The sequence below is a fragment of the Schistocerca cancellata genome, chromosome 9 (assembly GCF_023864275.1).
Source record: "Schistocerca cancellata isolate TAMUIC-IGC-003103 chromosome 9, iqSchCanc2.1, whole genome shotgun sequence".
NCBI classification, from domain to species: Eukaryota; Metazoa; Arthropoda; class Insecta; order Orthoptera; family Acrididae; genus Schistocerca; species Schistocerca cancellata.
In genome coordinates, this window is record NC_064634.1 from 507,359,012 (window position 1) to 507,379,759 (window position 20,748).

The window sequence follows — 20,748 nt, forward strand, 5'->3', positions numbered from 1 at the left end:
TTATAACACAGGAGCTAAAGGGTTATGTAATGTTATAAATACATATGAGGAAGCAAATGGGACAAAGTACTGAGCCATGAAATATACCTTGAATTACTGGATCACTGATGGACTGAAAGCCCATATCTGTAACTAATTTGTATATTAGTTTAGTGAACTGCTTACCATTGCTATTAAGATGCACAGAAGGATCCCTGAGATGACTTCCAGTTTTTTTAGAAGTAACTTACAGTTTACTGTGTCAAATGGTTTTGTCAGATCTAAAAATGTACCTGCAATTTGTATCCTCTGGTCCAACAGACAATGCATGTTATGGAAGAACTGCAGGGCTTCTCTGCTCATGATTAGCCCTTTTCTAAGGCCATGCTGAGAATCTATATGCAGTTTATGTTACGTGAAACAGGCACTAAGCTGGAATAGGATGATACTTTTGAATATCTTACTGAAGGAGGAAGTTAGTGATATTGATCTATAGTTTCTTCCATTTTTATACACTATTTTCATGATACTGGTTATAACAGCAAGATATGTGCTTTCTCTAGTGCTGTAATTAATCACAGAGGTAAGAGGTTTTGAGATTACTTTGATGCACAGCTTATCAGTTGCACTGGATATGGCATCCCATCCAGATGAATTCTGTTCTTATCATGTTTATTACATTTCATACTTCCTGCTCAGTTCAGCTTTTCCTCGAGTGAACATTACTCACGCATGCCTGAACAATATCCCTGGCCACTAGTTTGATGGTTCTTTATCCTCATGGCTGTAGTCTAAGGCAATTGGATCCTCCTCCTTAATAGCTTATTCAAACAGTTCACTTAACTGAGAGAGTAGTTTGGCCTTTCGGTTTCTGTTTAAGTGCAGTCCACAGCTTATGTGTACAGCATAGTTCATTTTACTTAAATCTAGCAAACATACATGGTTATATAATCTAATCTACATCTTGTTACATGGATACAGCTGCAAAACACCATGGAATGCATGACTAGAAGCTGGACACTAAGAAGAAGCAAAATTAAAGTTAGACATTTTAACAAAATCCAAGATTATTATCCAAAATTATATTTAGAGGAAAAAATATGGTGTCTGCTTTCACAGAATGACCATGGCAATGCTCTAGAAATCTCTGTTGTGAGGAATAGATGACTGGTAACACACAATACAATGCACTGGTGTGAACTCTGAATATTTCCTTTGATATGCAGCATACAGGTCAGTATGTGATGTAGAAGCAGAAACACAAAACGGGAAGTGTGAGTACACAGTCATATGGAGTGAACTGGAATTGTGCACAACTGCTTTATTTATTTCAAACATTATCTCTCTTTTGAAAATTATTCTTCTTATTATTGGTTTGATAAAAAAAAATGTTAATTAACATGAAACACACCTGCAACAACTTGTATGACTTTTCTTCCATTGGAGGGTATTGCCTCCCTTTGCTGCGTCCAAGGCATTTTGTATGATCTCCATTTATCACCTGGCAGAAGAAACCCTTTTTGGGATCATATCTGTGTAACAGAAAACATTTTTATAAAGGTTTTTCAGTTATGAATTACATGAAAATTCATTTATAGATACAACATAGTATACACTTCCTTTTCTCATAAATGAAAATTGACATTCCCTTTCTCACAAAAACTTTTGTATTAACACAGAAACACATTTCCAATCATGAAAATTATGTCCAAAATATCCTTTCAGGCCAGTAAAATTTTTAAAGTTACACAGGAAACTGTCTGATCTATGAAGCAATTACTCAGGTTCAGCTGCATCATTCTAGAATACTGTAAAAAAAACTGTCATATGATTATCACATTTATGATAATCCAATGAAAGAAATTCTGGAACATTCCAACTACAAACAGGTAATGCCATTGTGAATGGGTACAAATTTGCTTACCGGTATATGAGTTGGGTTGATGCTATGCTAATATATCCTATGTGCCTACAGTAACCAAATATCTGCTATATGTAACAGTTTTACAACTGAACAAAAAGGCATATTTAATCTTTACAGCTCATCAATAAGTCCCACAATTTTCATGGAAAACTTTACAAATTTTGTATTGTTCCCAAACTTGTGTGTGAGATAAAATACTTCTCAAAGTTTCGCTGAACGTGTAACTGTTAATCTTTCTGTTGACAACATCTGAATATACTGAGAACATACACACACTTTATTACCTCATTGCTTATAGGAAATTAAGGCTGGAACACAAGCTAATGATCATAAGAACTGTGGAAAGTAATGACTGTGACCTTGTTAAACTAACCATCCCAAATTTCATATGAAGCACTGGAAATCTAACTCAAGGAATATAAATTTTTAGCTGGCACACCTGGAATACTATAAAAGTGTGTCACAGTTGCACTACCTTACTTAGTACAAAAACTGTTTCTTTATTTCCCCCTTCCTGTAAGTGACAAGTACTGATGATGCGTATGTGCACATAAATTATGTGTGTAAAAAAACACAGTTCAACAAATAGAGTTCAAGTTACAAGACAAGGGTAAAGTGCTTAGCAAACCACTGAAAATCTAAATTGTAGTGGTTGCACAAAACAAAAAATTTAATTTCTTTGGAATTTTCATAAAGACCTTCACAATGGCACAACCTGATTCCCCTCACTTTTTTCTCCAACAAGTGATGCTAAACACAGTCAGGTCCACAGAAAACATGCTATTCATAATATGCTGAGCACATTCCAAATATATCATCTGACAGGTCTTACTTGGCTTTAGACGCTACACTAAAACCTCCAGGACATGATCATCTTATTTTTTTCAACATATGTAATCTTATTCCAGCAATAGTCAGCAATATAAAGACATTACTCTTATAAACTTTCAATAACCAGTGACAGGGACACCAATTGACAATATAACTGAAAAATTAATTTCTACATAAAGATATTATGAAAAGGATAGTTGCTATTCACCATATAGTGGAGATGCTGAGTCACAGATAGGCACAACAGGAAGACTGTCAAAAAATGAGCTTTCGGCCAACAAGGCCTATGTCAGAGATAGATCATGCACAAATACACTCATGCAAATGCAACTGATGCACACATAACAGCAGTGTCTGGCTGATGAGGGCGCCTGGCCTCAGCATCTTCATTCGCTATATGGTGAGTAGCAACTACCGTATTTACTCGAATCTAAGCCACACTCGAATCTAAGCCGCACCTGAAAAATGAGACTCGAAGTAAAGGAAAAAAAAATTTCCCGAATCTAAGCCGCACCTGAAATTTGAGACTCGAAATTCAAGGGGAGAGAAAAGTTTTAGGCCGCACCTCCAAATCGAAACAAAGTTGGTCCATTGTAATATGAGACACAATTTAGGTCAAATGAATGACGATACAGCTACAGTAGTTTGGTTCGAGTCGTAACCTTAGCAGTTAAGCTTTACCACGTAGCTATTGCTATGCGTCAGGCGCTCCGTCCGTATTTATACGGGTACCCTTCCTTTTTCACGTGCTTCGTCTGGTTTGAATCGATTGCTTATTTTGCTTTGATCTGATAAATGCCGTTTTCTTTGCTATAGGTGTTTGCGTCAGTCTTAAGCTGAAAATGCATTACTCCACTGTGTCATACATTGTTTGTCGCATTCTGATAATGCGTGTTTACGGCCTGTCACGGCTCGCGGCATGGCTTGCTTTTTTGCGCGCTACCGCCGCGTACAATTAAAAAAGAGATAGAGGAATCGTCTCATTAGCGAAACAATGGCAAGAGACTGCTATTTGTTGTTACTTACACTGCTGCTTTCTTTGATAATGATCAAAAAGAATCAAATAATAGACTGCTTATGATAGAACATGTTCTGAACGAGAGTTACGCGAAAATTTTTCTCTGTTTGAAAATCTTTGCGGCCGCTTCTTTATTACATCAAATTCTGCACAGAAATTAGAGTCATCTTAGATTTAAAAATCTAGTCAGTTGCCGTGCTTCATTTCTGACTGTATCACTATTAGGCATAAGAATAATACGAATATAAACATGAGACGATACGTATATTCTTCCGCGTTTGCTGTTGTCTCACTCTAGTTTCGTGGTTTATTAGGCAGACAGGATTTAAATGAGATAGCAGCAAACATGAAAGAATACATGGCAAAATGTTTATATTCGTATTATTCTTATGGTGAAGAGAATACTGTATGTGATTCAAATTTCATCAGGTTCCTATTAGCAACCATCTCTTCTCACAGATAGGAAAAAATTCAGAACGTAGAGTTGGCCATATTGACAAACATCCCAAACAGTCTTGCCAGTCAGATTTTCGTACTACACTTAAATTGTGCTACATTCGAAGACGAACAATACGGAATTTGTATTTACTTCGTTGGATAATGTATGAAAATGCAGTGGTCGAAACTTGCGGCGGAGAAAAAAACCTCGTCTTCCACTTTTTTTAAAAAAATTTATTTACTGACGCAGAGGTTTTGGCGCCAGTATTTATCTTTGTGCCTACAAAGCATGTCTGCGTAGCGCTACATATATTCGACGGCAGAAGTTAGTTGTGGCGGCACGTTCCAATATTTTTCATAACTTCCGCTTGCTTTGCACTTGATTCTAAGCCACAGGCGGTTTTTTGGATTACGAAAACTGGAAAAAAAGTGCGGCTTAGATTCGAGTAAATACGGTATCCTTTTCATAATATTGTTACATTTTTTTCATTATTGAATTTCTACATAAAGATTATGATAATTGTATGACCAAAATTACCTCAAGTGCTGGGAATAGTTAAATGCTGGCTGTATTTTCAAGAAACGTTGTAAGTCATTCATCGTTTCTACTGGATCTGATCGTAGCTGATCACCGTCAATTATATGCAGCTGGTTTGGGAGATAGTACGTCAGCCACCTCTCTAGGTGCTGTGCATATTTTCCAGGATTCAGACACCTGCAAAAAACAAACATATCTCTTCTTAAGATGTATATATTTCTGAGTTAAACAGATCATTCACAACTGAAATACAGACTGAGAACATTGCATTCGGTTACATTAGATTATACGAGCAATAGTTCACAGACTGACTAGGAAGAATGTCTGGGCCATGCAAAGTAACCAAGGAAATACATTTTACTTAATTATAATTCAGACCAAAGAAATCACCAGGGGAAGATGGTGTAATTGCTGAAATACTGGAGATTGGAGGAAAATTCGTGACTGATGGACAACACTGTAAAATATATAAGAGTGACAAGATGGTCCCGGAAAATTACTGAGACATTTCTCTTCAGACAAAAGTATTGTCTCATGCCTTTCTTACCATATTAAGGCAATAGACATAATGTAAGGCAGGTGAATACCTGACAGCCTTTTGACAGGGCTGACTTTGAGCAGAACAGATCTGCTGGTCAATTTGCACAGTGGCCTCATTTGTGGATTCTAGAAAACCCTATGGCTTGACTGACAGTGACACTCTGTTTACAGCACTGCATGAATATGTCACAGATAACAAAACAACTAATTTAGCCAAACAGACTTCAAGAAACACTATTTCTAAAATAAGATTCATGGGCAAAATTTCTAAATCATTGTTAGAAAAATGGGCTTAAGGCAAGGGGGCGTGTTATCTAAGACTCCCCTTCAATCTGGTACTAAATAAGCCCATGACAATATTGCTGAAAGAATACTTGGCATAAATATGGGAACAAAAAATAAAAGAATCCATAAAGAATTCCTATCTCTGTTGATTACATAGTATCACTGAATATGACAACATCACTCAGGTTCACTACCCAACACTTAGTGAAATTACTGGGAAGACTAACAATGTCAAATAAAGCAAAAAATCTCATACAGAAAAACTTTTTAAGGCCTACACAATCATTTGGAATATTTGTAACAAGAAATCACTTTCTACCACAGTCAAACTATGCCACTATCAGTGAGTTATTCTTCCAGGAGCATTCTATACAGCTGAGACACTATTATCAAGTACCGAGGCCTAAAATGAGACAAATTTTTATTAGTTAAATTTTAGAAAAAAAGGTGCCTTTATCATCCACTGCCTTTCTGATGACGCAACAACAGCCTACCAGTTCACACTGGAACAGACTGAATCATCATCAGCAAAGCTGCCCAACCCAACAAATCATGCTGCAGGATAACCTGACTTGTGAGACTGAGGAATAGGTTATCTGTTATTTTAATGGCTTGTATTATTTGCTGGTATTTGTCATTTTTAATTAGGTGGTGTAGGTCATACCTCCTCTTTGCTTTATTAGCTTTTTCATTCTTTTTCTTCAATTGAGTGAATTTGATTTTAATTTTGATTAAGTCGTCGTCTGAGCCTGTGTCTACTCCTCTCAATACTTTAACACTGTATATTCTCTTATGAAAATTTTTGTTTATACAGACATGATTTAGCTGCCATTCACCCTTCCTCAAGTGTTTCCATGTTTCAAGTTTACTTGGCTTCCACCTGAAGTATGTTGATTTAGAAATAAGGTTGTGTTCTCTGCAGAATTCTGCAAGTCTTTGGGCATTCTTGTTTGGGAAGTTATGTGAACTCCGTTTTCCAATTATATCTTTATATTTTCCTTCTTTTCCCTGCTGGTCACTGAAGTCTCCCAATAAGATTTTTACTTTCCTTTTATTTATTCTGTTCACAGTTTGTTCGAGAAGGTCCCAAAATATATCTACTTCATCCTTTGTTTTTGTCAGAAATTTTTTTTTTCATTTGTAGGGACATGAGCATTTATAATTTGTAGGTTTTATTCATTATTTTACAAGTCAGAGTTGCAATTCTTAGTGATATTGCATGAAAATTAGTTACTGAATCTATTATTTTTATGTTCACTATAAATCCTGTTCCAAATTGGGAACATTGCTTCATAACCTTCTGTCCTAGTTTCCCATTACAAATATCTGTGTCGAGATTTGAATGGGTCCTATATCATGTTTCTCATTTCTTGGAGCCCTGCTATTAAAAGTTATTGTTTGTTTAATTCCTCTGTGAAATTCTTGAGTTTATGTTATGTGTTGCTATATAATTTATTTGCTTATATTGAATCTTCTTTTTGTGTGTCAGTATGCATTTGGCTGCCTAGTTGGCTACCCACTGAATCCAATGTAGTCTTTACCTGCCTTTTTGGGCAGGATGGTGGTATTTTTTCCTTAAAGACCATTCCATATTTGACTTTCAAAGGTAATTAACCTTAGCTGGAGCAAGCTCCAATTTACAAAAATGGCTGTTAACCACATAGGGTATGTTTGGTCCACAAGAGCTATTTTATTTCACTCAAGTCCACCAGTAAGCTGGTTAGGACTCCCCCCCCCCCCCCCCTCCCCACGCCCCCATCTGCCACCCGGGATGCGCCACTTAGGAGTATCACCTCTTCTCCTGCTATGACAGTGCAGTAAGTTTGTGTCCAGACATAGTATAATTGCTAGTCCTGTCATTGATCTCACCCAGTACATGCCAGTTTTTGAGCAAACTGACCCCTCTCACAAACCAGCAAACTTGACCTTTTATGAAAGGTATGCTCTATTAATTACCTACTTTCACCATAACAGCCATGTCATTGGATCCCGTGTGGAATTTTATCGATGTCATAAACATGTAAACAGCTTAGCCAGACATACCACACATGGATTGTTAAACTGCAGGGACTCGGCAGGAAATGTCATTTTGTAAACACAGTATATAAGGAATTGTATGCAGAGGAGATGATTAGGGACACAGTCATTTGGGCAGCTCCAGATACAGAGGTTCATCAGAAGGCTCTTCAATATGAGGACCCTACTTTGGAGGACAGACATAGCCACAGGCCACCAATTAGAATTCTGAGATGAGGAGCGGCCGTCACAAAAGACACGGGAGAGGGTTCCAACTCTGCTGATGTGGCAAATGTGGCAGCAGTAGAGCACAAACACAGCTGCACTCTGGCTCTATCTCATAAACAAGGAAAGAAGTCCCAGCCTCCAGACCAATGCTCGTCTCCATCGCACCCACTGTTTTCAAACACGTGTCAGAGAAGACTGCCCCAACAGGCGAGCATAGTGCAAGGCTTGCCGGAAGGAAGGACATCCTGAGTCTGTCTGCCACTCTTTTTCAGCTTTTGAATTTATCATCAAAGATTCGGTCCACATGGTCTTGGAACAAGTACCATTTTGGGAATCACATATTCTCAGGTTGAAGTACTCTCACATTTCCTCTGGGGGTATGGGAAAAGCAAAGAACTTAACCGGTGTGAATTACATTAAAGAAATCAATGTGTCCTCACTTTTTCCTTGCATTACCCATGTCCCTTGCACTGCAGGATGCTATCAAGATTGAGCCAAATTAATTGACAGTCTTCGACATCACTGAAACCATGTCTTCAACTCCTTTGCTTATTTAATAGAGGGAAACATTCCATATGGGAAAAATATATCTAAAAACAAAGAAGCTGTAACTTACCAAACGAAAGCATTGGTATGTTGATAGAGACAATATAAACAATAAAAAACACACAAACACACACAAATTTCAAGCATTCGCAACCCAAGGTTGCTTCATGAGGAAAGAGGGAAGGAGAGGGAAAAACGAAAGGATGTGGGTTTTAAGGGAGAGGGTAAGGAGTCATTCCAATTGCAGGAGCGGAAAGACTTACCTTAGGTGGAAAAAGGGACAGGTATACACTCGCACACACACACACACATATCCATCCGCACATATATTCTATATAAATTAATGTAAAATACCATAATTTGTTCCATGCAGAAAAAGTACTAAAAGTTTTCTCTTATTCACGCCATTTATTCAAAGAAAATTATACATGCAGTATTATGTACTTTATTATTCATGACACATAACTAATTCCTTTTTACTATGAAGCTATTTATAGTCATTTGTTTCTGCTGATGCTTCAACAATTGGCAAAAATGTGACACAGCATTATCGTCAAATAAATTTGTAGCGAACATAATCACTGTGTTATTGGGGTGGTGATCAATGTACAATGCAAATGATTCCCATGATTTCAGAATTCCTCTTATCGTGACAGAAGATTGCTGCTTTGCTGTTACTGCCGCTGCCTCCTCCTCCTCCTCCTCCTCCTCCTCCTCCTCTGAACTCCTATTCACAACTTCCTGCTGTGAAACAAACTGCAACTCCATAAGTTCTTCCATGGTCATTTCATGACTGTGATCTTCCACAAGCTCATTGATATCATTGTTATCCACTTCTAGTCCTATGCCCTTGGCCATAGACACAATCTCGTTGACTACAGCCTCCACAGGTACTGACTGAAATGCATTTGAAAATGCACTCCAGCCAAAGCTTCTTCCAAGCAGAAGTGAGGGCTCTCTTAGTAACCCTTCTCACACCTTTTTGACCATCTTGATGCAAGCAACAATGTTGAAGTGATATTTCCAAAACTCTCTGAGAGTGAGATTCATAGCTTCAGTCAACTCAAAGCAATGCTCAACGAGTGCTTTGGCGTAGAGCTTCTTAAAGTTAGAAATAATCCACTGGTACATAGGCTGGAGTAACAGAATGGTGTTGGGAGGCAGAAACTGGATCCTGATGAACTGAAATTCTTCAAGGAGGCGGTCTTGTAGACCTGAAGATTTTTCCATAACAAGCAAGATATGGAGAGGCAGATTCATCTCAGGCAAGCATATTTTCAACGAAGGACCAAACACTTCATTGATCCAATCACAAAAAGATCACGTCATCCAAGCCTTGTTATCAGACCTTCTCATCATATTTAATCTGCTATTCTGCACTTTAGACTTCTTGAAGTCTCATGGAGTTTCTGAATGGTAAACAAGCAGTGGTTTAATTTTCAAATCACCGCTTGTACTGGGCACAGATTAGCAATGTGTGGCAATCTTTCATTGGCTTCTGACCATGCAACGCATTGTCCTCTGCTGTTATAAATGTGCAATTTGACATCTTTTTCCAGAACAGACCCATCTCGACACAATTATAAACCTATTGTGGCAGATAACCCTCAGAATCTACGAGAATCTTGAAGTTGGTGATGACGTTCTCTGCTGTCTTTGAGTTAAAGCTGGCTGCTTTGCCATGCCTCACAACATTGTGGATGCCAGTTCTCTTAAACCTCTCAAACCACCCACAGCTTACCTTAAACATTTCTTCAGCTGCTGATGATCCTGGCATCTTCAGCAAAAATCAATCTCGCCTTCTCACAAATGATGTTCTGGTTAATAGTGTTGCCTCATAAATTATTTTTCATTTATACATATAAGGAGCAACCTTTTGACTTTGTGCAGAATTCGAAACCATTGTTTAGGTACTCTAGTCACTTCCTTTGAAACATCTATCTCCTTAATCTTGTCCTTGTTCTAGAGGATAGTGCAAATAGTTGATGTATAGTGATTGTATGTGTATGCTAAATCAGCACTGCTCGCAACATGTTCGTGTTTTACAGTGATTTTATGTTTCATTTCGAAGATCATTTTCTTTCTGTTATGGTTGTCCTCTTGTGACTTTATCTTCCAGAACATTTCTATGAAGGTTATTTAAATTTGCACACAGAAAAAAAAAAAAAAAAAAAAAAAAAAAACACTGGGTGAACACAAGCTTCACTAAGATGGTAGCAGAAATAGCACTAAACCCAGACTGCAGTATGTACCAAAGGCATTGTTCATATGCTGCTGCCGACAGTGAAAGAAAGGTGTTCATATTGTTGAATGTTTCCCCCACCACGCATGAACGGCTGGTGACGTCACACTAAATTTCGGCCTATCATTATACTCTTTAAGCAAGTCTTTTTTTTTTTTTGTGAATTGTGTGCTATATGAGGTGCTAGTTAAGTGAGGTTCCACTGTAGTTTAATTTTTGTACTGGAAAACATTTCCACCAGAAGCTGTCGTTTTTGAGTTGTTCAAAAGAAACATAAAAAAGTGACCTTTAAAAGCCCCAACGCCATGCTCACACCCCACAGGTGAGGATTTTTTGTATGTTGTTCATACACTCCCTCCTACCACTGTACTAAAATTCCCCCAGTTTTCCTTCTTTGACGTGACTGACAGATATATTTGAAAATGTAATTGGATAAATAATTACTCATCAAGCTGTAGCAGGAGAACACACATAAAAGTTAAGGAAGTGTGCAAGTTTTCAGAGCCAGTCACTCCTCCTTCTGGCAGACAAGTTGAAAGGGAGGGAAAAAGGGATTAAGGAAAAAGACTGGTAAGGTTTACGAAATGGGGAGAGTTATGGAAAAGTAATGTAGAAATTTGGGTTAGGAAAGACTTAGCATGTCAACCCAGCTTTTTACATAAAATGAAACATAACAAGACCTGGTGAACTACTCAACCCATCAGGCAGCTTGTTGAGATTTTATGATCAGAAATCTGCCGTTTTCATCCTTTATGGGTCCATTTGAAATACTATAGGCAACAGTAAGTTGTTGAATAATACAGTATAATGCCCTGATGTTATTTTGACAGGCAGCATTGTGTGGCTTTCTGCTTTCTGTTCAAACCATTCTTTTTTGTTGGCTCTGTAACTGCTTTTGACTTAGCTGTCTAACTCTGCATATTTTCATCTAGCTATTTGAAGCTCTTCTTAATCTTTAGTTTGCTCATACTGTTGCTTTGACATCTTTCTTTAATCTGTCAGATGCGAAGTCCATTCTCAAATCCATTGCTTTTTCTGTGTTCCTCTCCATCATCCAAATGTCTCCTCCGCACATGTACTAACATCACTCTTCAATTTAAACCATTGCATTTCAGCCTCATCAAGCAGATACTGAAGTGCTTGGAATCAGTTTTTCAGGCTGACACAAATGAATTTTTTACTTCCTTATCTTTAAACTTTCCCATGTCAAATAGTTGCTTAGATTGTTGGCACTCTGTTATTTGAACTTGAGTTTCAGATCCACTCTGACAAAGATGACTTCCACTGGCTATTTATACAAGCATAATAAATTTCATTTACAATGTTTGTATGAACAGCCAGTGGAAGTCATCTTTGTGAGACACATGAACCTATCATGCTGCACATGTAAGTACAGACTATTTCTCAGTCTGAGTGGACTTGAAAGTCAAGTTCAAATAACGGCATAAAATACTTCATCTCGAAATGACATCAGGACATTATATCTTATAATTTGAGAACTTCCTGGTGCCTATAGTATTTCAAATGGCCCCATAAAGGATGAAAATGGTAAACTTCTGATCATAAAAGCTGAACAAGCTGCCTGATGAAAAAAACATGGTTCAAATGGCTCTGAGCACTATGCGACTTAACTTCTGAGGTCAACAGTCACCTAGAACTTAGAACTAATTAAACCTAACTAACCTAAGGACATCACACACATCCATGCCCGAGGCAGGATTCGAACCTGCGACCGTAGCGGTCGCTCGGTTCCAGACTGCAGTGCCTAGAACCGCACGGCCACTCCAGCCGGCCTGCCTGATGAGTTGAGTACTTTAAAGAAATCTCAAAACAGCTCAACCTACTTCATGCCTGCAACTTCAAAAGTACTGTAGGTAATGGTAAAGAAAGGTGATATCACATAAGTCAAGATGTGTGCAACAATCACAACATTTAAAAGCAGTAAAGCAGCTGGTTTGGATGAAACCTCAGTGGAAATTCTGAAAAATGAAAGTCTGGACCTAATTCATCACTGTACGAAACTATTCAATACCTATTGCCAAACAAGGCAAGTTCAGGAATATTGGAGGTGAGGCATCATTGTTAAACCACCAAAGAAAGGAAACCTAACGGAATGTACAAACTGAAGAGGTATCATGTTTATCTTGGTGCCAAGTGAAGTCTTTTGCCTTGTTCTTCTAAAATGGATACAAGAAGCAGCAGATTATTGACTATGAGAAGAACAGACAAGCTTCTGAATTATAAGATCCTTCTCCAAACAAATACTTTTTCTGTGAAACATAATAGAACAATGCATAAAATTCAGTGCAATTAAACTTCATTAATTTTTAAAATGTTTTTGACATGTCACATCAATAATCACTGTGGAATATTGTAAGCCTATGGGAAATTCCTCACCTCTCACTTATATTTGTAATTCCTCACCATCTCCCTAATATTTTCAGAAATCTGTATCTAGACTCAAGTTGCGGTACTCCTCTGTCATCCTATCGATGAGCATACAGTATATGCATATGAGACTTGGAAAATGTCAGCAATATCAGCACATTTGCTCAGTGTTTTCCACCACTGATACTTGAAGCAAAAATAAGCACATAATATCAAATGACCAAAATCAGCACATAAGCTCACTGTTTTTCGCTGATAATGCTCGAGCAGGACACTGAATATCAATTTTTGTGATCATGTTTCAAATTATGAAGTGCTGAGAATAAGCCTGCACAAAATCATTGCTGGAAGAAGACTGAAGTCTGCAGGGCATCTTCTGTGCTTTAAAGACAGAAAAATCCCCAAATTGGAACTGTTGTGGAAACCAAAGGATGGAAACAGAAGCAAAGGAAGAGCTCATAACATTGGGAATGATTTTTTACAAAGCGTCTTCTATGCATAGACATGAAGTGGGAGGAAGCTAACACCCTGGCAGCCAAGTTTGCTGGAGGAAGGTTGTTGCCCAATATGCTGCCTAGCATTGAAGGAACTAAGTCTAGATATACAAATCAGGCTATTCAATCAATATGTACTGTAAATTCTCTCAATCCTTTCACCAGATGTTCAACCAACACATTTGTGAGCACTAGAAGAAGAACAGGTGAAGTTCTTATCCATATCTAAGTAAAAGCCACCTCACTTATATAATTTAAATCCTGTCAGAGATCTCAAAGTCAAGCCAAACTGTTGAGCAGTTTAGTTATTGCTGTCTGCTTTATTTAATATCAACTTATCTAATTTGAAACCTGCTTCTTTCCTGCTGAAGTTTATCTCATATTTATAAATTTGTATGGTATCCCTATATATTCCTGCATAATAATGATTATGTATCAGTAAAATTTTAGTAACAGAGAGTCACAATTTGTAGTACCATAACTACAGTGCTTGATCTGCCTCTGGTGATATATCTTTGCTGCTTATTCAAAATTCCACTCTCCTCCCTTGAAAGATACATTGATGTCTGTTTTGGTAATTCCACGTATTGGGAATCATTTATACTTCTGCTTTTGGCAGCTGTTCACTTTCACACTACGTATCTTGGCACATGTTGGAGGACAAGATTTAACATACCTAATGATGAGGACATTAGTGATAGAAGCACACGTTAACAATTGTTGTGAGAAGCACAGCAACATAAACATCAAAGCGAGAGGCCAGGAATTAAAATAAACTAAAGCTAACAACTGTAATAAACACTTTACCTGTTGCGAAGCTCTCGTAGTGGCTTGGGTGCCGTATCACTAGCTGTGATGACCTGATGGAATGAGTAGTTGAGTGCCACTGGATCTCTGTGAGCTCGAGTGTGTTGATACCAGCTGTAAGCCCTCTTTGCTGGAGATATGAGAATTGTAACCTTCACAAAAACAAACACAATTTTTTTTTAAACTCCTACACGTGCACACTCACACACAGACACACATTACATATACCTGTTGTGAATTAGTGCTTTGACAATTTTGGAAATGAAAAATGAATAATTTTCACTGAGACATCAAACTTCAGCTCTCTTTTCACACAGAGTTTCTTTCTACTCACAAATCAAGTCACAAAGTGACCATTGTATCCTCAGGACATAAACATAGAGACAAAACAATTACTAACACACACATTACATTCGCTGTTTCCTAATCCAAGGAATTAATGGTACGATTTACCAAAAATGATTCAGTTAATATTTTTAAATAGTTGGAATCACACAAGATACAGCAAGATGCAAAACTAGTAAAAAAAAATTACCATCTGTTTTGTGAGCAAGGGAGGCCAACACAAGAAATATGATTCTTGCATGAAACATGTGTTGCAAAATAATAAAGAAAATTTGGCAGGCAGACAGAAATCAACTAGATCATCACATCAATCTTCGCACAGTAAAGCAATTGACAAGGTATAATGACATTGGACAGTAACAGAATTAAAGACACCTGTTTCAGGTTACCTTTTCTTCCAAGTGACAAGAAATTAATGTAAATGTTTAGGCTAATTATTTGATGAAAGATAAACAGTCTGAAGTATTTTACAATCTAAAGCATTTTACAGACAAGTGAAATACAGTATTTAAGATCAGAAACATCATATGATGTATACTGAAAGCTGAACAGGATAATCTTTCTCCTATAATCTTGAATAAGGACATGATGATAGACATCATCAACATCTGATAAATTTTAAAAGAATTGCTGTGATGGATGAGAGGAAGCAGAGACTGGAGGTTATTGATGGTTTCCAAAGATAAGATGCAGATAGATGACAATCTAAAAAGAGGACTTCAAATGATTGGTTCCATTTATTGACATATTAATGCATTTATCTATGTCACCTTTTTGTAAAGAGCTGTGGCCCCTCAGTAGGATAGTGCATTTTATTTCACTCTTCCTATGGACTTTTCATATACTGCATAATCTTTAAGTAATATTTTTTTTATGCATGTCAATTAAATTAAAAAATATAGGCAAAAATAAATAAGGACTAAAATTAAAAATTCAGATTAATAATGCACTGCTTGTTAACAAACACTCAATGATTACTCATTTAATACTATACAATTAGATTCTGCCATGCATCATGTTCAATTTGTACACGGAATTACAACTTATGCTTACAACTTTCCAAGCTAATAAAAACGTTGGAATTTTGTATGTAACAACATTAAGTACCATATAACTGGCTGTTTCTCCATGGGTATGTACTGGTGAAAGCTGACAGCTGCAGAAGCTGTTTCCTCTGATATTTAAAGAATATTTTTCAAACCCACAGCTTTGGTTCCCTTAATATACATATGCTTTCACATTATGAAGACTGTGCTTCCATGCTGCTGTAGATGCAAGAATCAGATTCCTAACAGCTGATAAAAAAGTACCTCATGATATGCTATGTAGACCATCTATAACATATAAGCAAATGGTCTTTAGTCAGAGTATCATGCCTCAACCTTTTCCATAGTTTGAAAACACAGAAAAATTTACTCTTCCACAGTTAAGGGATTTGCTTTTCCTAAGTTGGCAGTATTAGCTTCAAGAAGGAAGGAAGAAATTTTATAGTTTAACATCCTATAAACAAGATAATTACATACACGTATAAAGGCACTGGGGAAGAAATGACTCACAACCTGAGGGAGCAACAGCTTAGCATTCACTTGAAGCAAAACCACACAAAAACTACATGCTTAAATTAGCCTGGCCTGTGAGGTATTTGATCATCATCAGACTTAGAAACGCAATTGCACATCCAAAACAATCAGGCCCTTCTTTCATTAGGTGGTTTCTTGTGTGTCTTAATGGCCTGGACAAGCCACAATTAAAAGCACTGCAAGTGTGACCTTTAATTGTAGAAATATTTGCAGGATTATTTGCAATATTATCATTCATTAACTCCATTTATTTTCCCTGATGAGAATCAAAACACACTGGGATTAGAATATAATGTACTTAATGACATTAATCGTTTCAACAGTTTTTACAGCATGTTTCATGCTAACATGGTAATCACAATCCATTATTAAGCAGCATATCAAAAAAGTGCCCAGTGTGATGATTTAGCCACCATTGGACGTAACATACAATTTAAATTCCAACAAGCGCTACACCACAGAAATTTTTTGAGCCTCGGTACTGCTCCTGCTTCAGACAAACCACAGTCCAATGTCCTCTGGAAAACACCTTATGCTATAGATCTGTCCACCTAACATATCACACACTGAACAGGTCTGGATACAATTTGTTGAAGACTTTCTTATCATGATCCTCCAACAATCAGTGTCAAGACATTATTGACTCAAATACAAACCTTACAGTGGGACTTTCCAGATGAATACATCTTTACCCTCCAAATCTATGCCACAATGTTCAGAAGCTCTGATTGCAGCATACTAGACTCTCAAAGTTTATGTTATCATGCACAAATTGGTAATCATAATGATTTCTGTATTGCTGAGCAGTTAAATTAGGATTTATGCTCATTTCAATCACATGTGTTCCTACTGCTGTTGCAGTTTTCATAAATGTTACTATATTTATTGAATTCTGATCAGACACCAGAGATTTACCAGTGTGGCTACATGGTTCAGTTTTATGAAAACATTTTCTTTCGTAGACAGTGATGTAAAAGGAATTAATTATTTAAAAGCATTATTTTCATTGTGTATGTCTCACTAGAAAAAAAAATTTAAGTGGCTATATTATGCACAGAAACAGAAACACTTACAAGCTTAGCATGAGGAAGCAGAGCACTTGCTCTTCTTGGTACAAGATCACCATCAAAGTAAGTGGCACTTTTTTCAAATAAGTACTTTGCAGTGCCATTCTTCGGGACAGGAAAGAAGTTCATGTACCTGAAAAAGTAATTTTCAAGTTACAAAAGTTACACAAATAACAACAATGGAAAATAGCATTACTGAGAAAACATACTCTCACTTTACGCCAGAATGAATAAGCACTGAAAACATGAGTGGTTACTTAAGCTTTCAGTTTCACCAGTTACTTCTTGCCAGTTATTTTTGAGTGTGTGCTATTACTTCACTGCAAACAGCTGATTAGGGTGCTTTTTATATATTTACTATTGGATGGTTGGAATACGGTATTAAGTAAATATGTTTAAGGACTTGAACTCTGTAATGATGCATAAGAGGGAGGCCAACAAAATGATAAAAGTCAAAAGAAATTTGTGTTACACACATGCGTTTCTCTAGCCTGCACAGAAATGTGACCAGTAACCCATCTAGCACACAAAATGGAAAACTGTAAAAGAAAATTGTTCATTTTACACACAAGTTTAGGAGATTGGTTTGGATGAGGAGAGGCAATTAAGGGTGGTAAATAATAAAATATGCAAGGACAGAATGGGAGGAGTAACAACTTGTTAAAAAACCTGGGTCCAACTGGCTACAGATGGTAGTACGCTGTGAGGGTCCCTGCCTAGGGTTACAGATGAAACCTGGCCAAAGGTCTTGAAGACATAAGAGGAAGTTTTATTTAATTCCCTATGGTGGAGAGAATGGAAGAGCCTAGTGGAGTGACCATGAATAAAATATCAAATTTCGAACTAATATCTTATCTGGGAATTCAGTTCCCTATGTTGTATGTAATACAATTTCAACTGCAGCATGGAAAGTCAGCAAAATGAATGCTTTACCCCACGTGGTAACTTGAGAGAGAAATCCACCACTGCATCACACAGTGCACTGGGACCAGGGGTTCTGGGGAGTCCCAACAACTGCAATCAGAAGGTTGAATCAAAGAAACCTTGGAATCCTTCTAAAATAAAATTCAAAATGAAATTCTTTCTAGGCACTTAAAATGTAAATTCTCTAATCAACATTGGTAAAGAAAATGAACTAGTAATACTTTTAGAGAAAAACAAAACTCAAATTTTAGCAGTTCAAGAAACATGATTTCTAATAGCAAATGCAGTAGATACTTGTAACTACAGAATCTTCAAAGGCAAACCAGCAATCAAAATCATGAATCAGATGCCATCATTGGGCACAGCTTTCTATGTTCATCAAAGTATAATAGGAAATGCAACAGAATTTAAGTCCACCTCAGAGAGAATGTCTTTCTTATTAGTTAAATGCAAAAACAAGATATACACCCTTGTTAATTGCCATGCACCAATAAATGAAGGCAACAGGAAAAATCCACAAAAAAGAGGAATTCTGGGATCCTTTAGAAACTGAAATATCTAAAATTCCACAATGCAAATGGTATGAGGCTAATCAGTTTCTGTCAAAGCTCTCACTTGCAATGAAACTCAGTCTTTTTTAGAAAACTCCCAAGGAAAGCTAAAACTTAAGCATCTTTCAACCCAGTGTTAGGAGAGTTTCAGTTAGATCATTTGGCTATTTCGCAAAAAAGTACAATGTGAGCTGTGAATGTGAAAGTAATAAGGAATGGTGAATTTGATTTCTCTAAAATTAAAGCCAAGCTCCTACCAACTAAAGAACAAAGAAAGTCACAAAGGTTAATAAAAATTAATACAGGTAGACTTACTATAACAAAAGAATCAATTAAAAACTATCAAGAAAAAATTAATGTTGCTAAACATGGCAACCAGCAAGAAATATCCAAAATGAGCTTCTTGTGGGAATCACTGCACAAAGAATAGATCACACATAGTGTATTTTACATGTCTGAAATGGATGCTGTTGACGACATGTTTACTCTTTGGAACTGGACACTACTCTTAGACTGGTTTGGTTCAGTTTCAACAGTTTTAATAGTAAGTTATGCAAAATTAAAAACTTTCATTGTAGCATCTACAAGAGGGTTTTCACTGTTAAATGATCAACAAGCAGGATCACTACATCCTTGTGACCCCGAAAATGCAGAAAAAGTCACAGGCAACAAAGACCACACAGAGTCATATGACATTGTAGCGACGCTGCCGCGCGCTAATTCAAGCTCGCCGGTGTGTGTGTATGCTGTGCGCGTGTGTCAGTGCAGTGGTGTGTGGTCGTAATTACTTTACGCGACGTTTGTGTAGTTCCGCGCCCAGCCTCTAGAGGCGCTGTGTTTTCTAGCTTTTATATACGTTCTGTTTCTTATTATTATTCCTTGTTTTTTGGAGTTAATGAGTAGTTCCATGCCTCCTGACTTGTGTGGACGAGTACTGTTTTCTCTTCTAGCTATGGAAGTTTCCAAGGATTAAGGATCCTCTGTGTAGGCCGGAAGCAAATTTTATAGCTCCGATCGGTCCATGCATGCCGGGCGTTGTCAGATACGCGCTCGCAATAAAGTTATTGTTGCTCAACTGAAGGTCTTCATTCTTCTGAATCACGTTAAGCAAAGGTCGGACAGCCATCAGTTTAGCTGAATCCGACAACATTGTATCAAGACTCGATTGAGCTCAAGGCCCATTGCATCTGTTAAAGGTACCAGAGAACTTGCACAAGCAGATTAAGGATCTTGAAGATGCAACAGAAATGCAAGCTAGAGAAGAGACATGTCCACAATCACTGAGAAAAGACAAAGATTCAATACACAGACATGCTGACAAATAAGAGTTGCAAGTCAGGCCTAGAAGGCAAACTCCGTGGTTCTTAAATGACAAACCAGAATTATGGGCGGCAATGTTAGACCTAGCTGTAACCAGTTTTGACACTAGAGCTGCTGCTACGGTCACAGGTGTCATATTGAAACCACTACCAAAAACAACAGTATACACAGCTAAGGAAAATGCTAATTGATTGGTTGTGTAAGTCAGTGGAGCAATTATTGCACAGAAAGCAGATAGGCAACAGAACACTAGCAGAATTCTGCCAACATTTATGAAATATCATCAGTGAAGAGGAGTTATCAGATGCCATGCTACGTTACGTGTGGATAGCACAGTTGCCAGTTATGGTGCAAGCAGCTGTTGTTACCTACAGCAGTACTGACACCAACACGATAACTCTGGTTGCAGACAAAGTGTACGTAATGTTAGACAAGACAAACGCACTGAGTGCAATTAAACTGCATGAGGAAAGCAACATGTAAGAGACTGTGGCTATATGAAAAGAGTGACACACAGATGTTAATAGGCAGTACAAACACTTGAAAGAGCAGATAGAAGCATTGCAGAAACAGGTAGTGGCACTGGTAGAAGATACAGAGGGTATACACCAACAAGACAGTGGATGTAAAAATCAGCAATATTTTAAGAAGAGGAAAGATTCGACATGTTGTTATCATCGGTGTTTT

The 20,748-nt window shown here is 37.4% G+C and overlaps 1 protein-coding gene across 1 annotated transcript in view; it reads right to left on the minus strand.

The window, feature by feature from the left end:
• The window catches only part of LOC126101534 (bifunctional heparan sulfate N-deacetylase/N-sulfotransferase), a 102,652-nt gene that overhangs the window by 12,707 nt on the left and 69,197 nt on the right, over window positions 1-20,748 (minus strand). Inside the window, exons 12-15 of the mRNA XM_049912175.1 lie at window positions 17,273-17,399; window positions 14,275-14,426; window positions 4,729-4,905; window positions 1,391-1,511 (exon numbers count right to left, since the gene is read on the minus strand). Coding sequence (XP_049768132.1) covers window positions 1,391-1,511; window positions 4,729-4,905; window positions 14,275-14,426; window positions 17,273-17,399 — 577 coding nt within the window. The remainder of the gene's footprint in view (window positions 1-1,390; window positions 1,512-4,728; window positions 4,906-14,274; window positions 14,427-17,272; window positions 17,400-20,748) is intronic.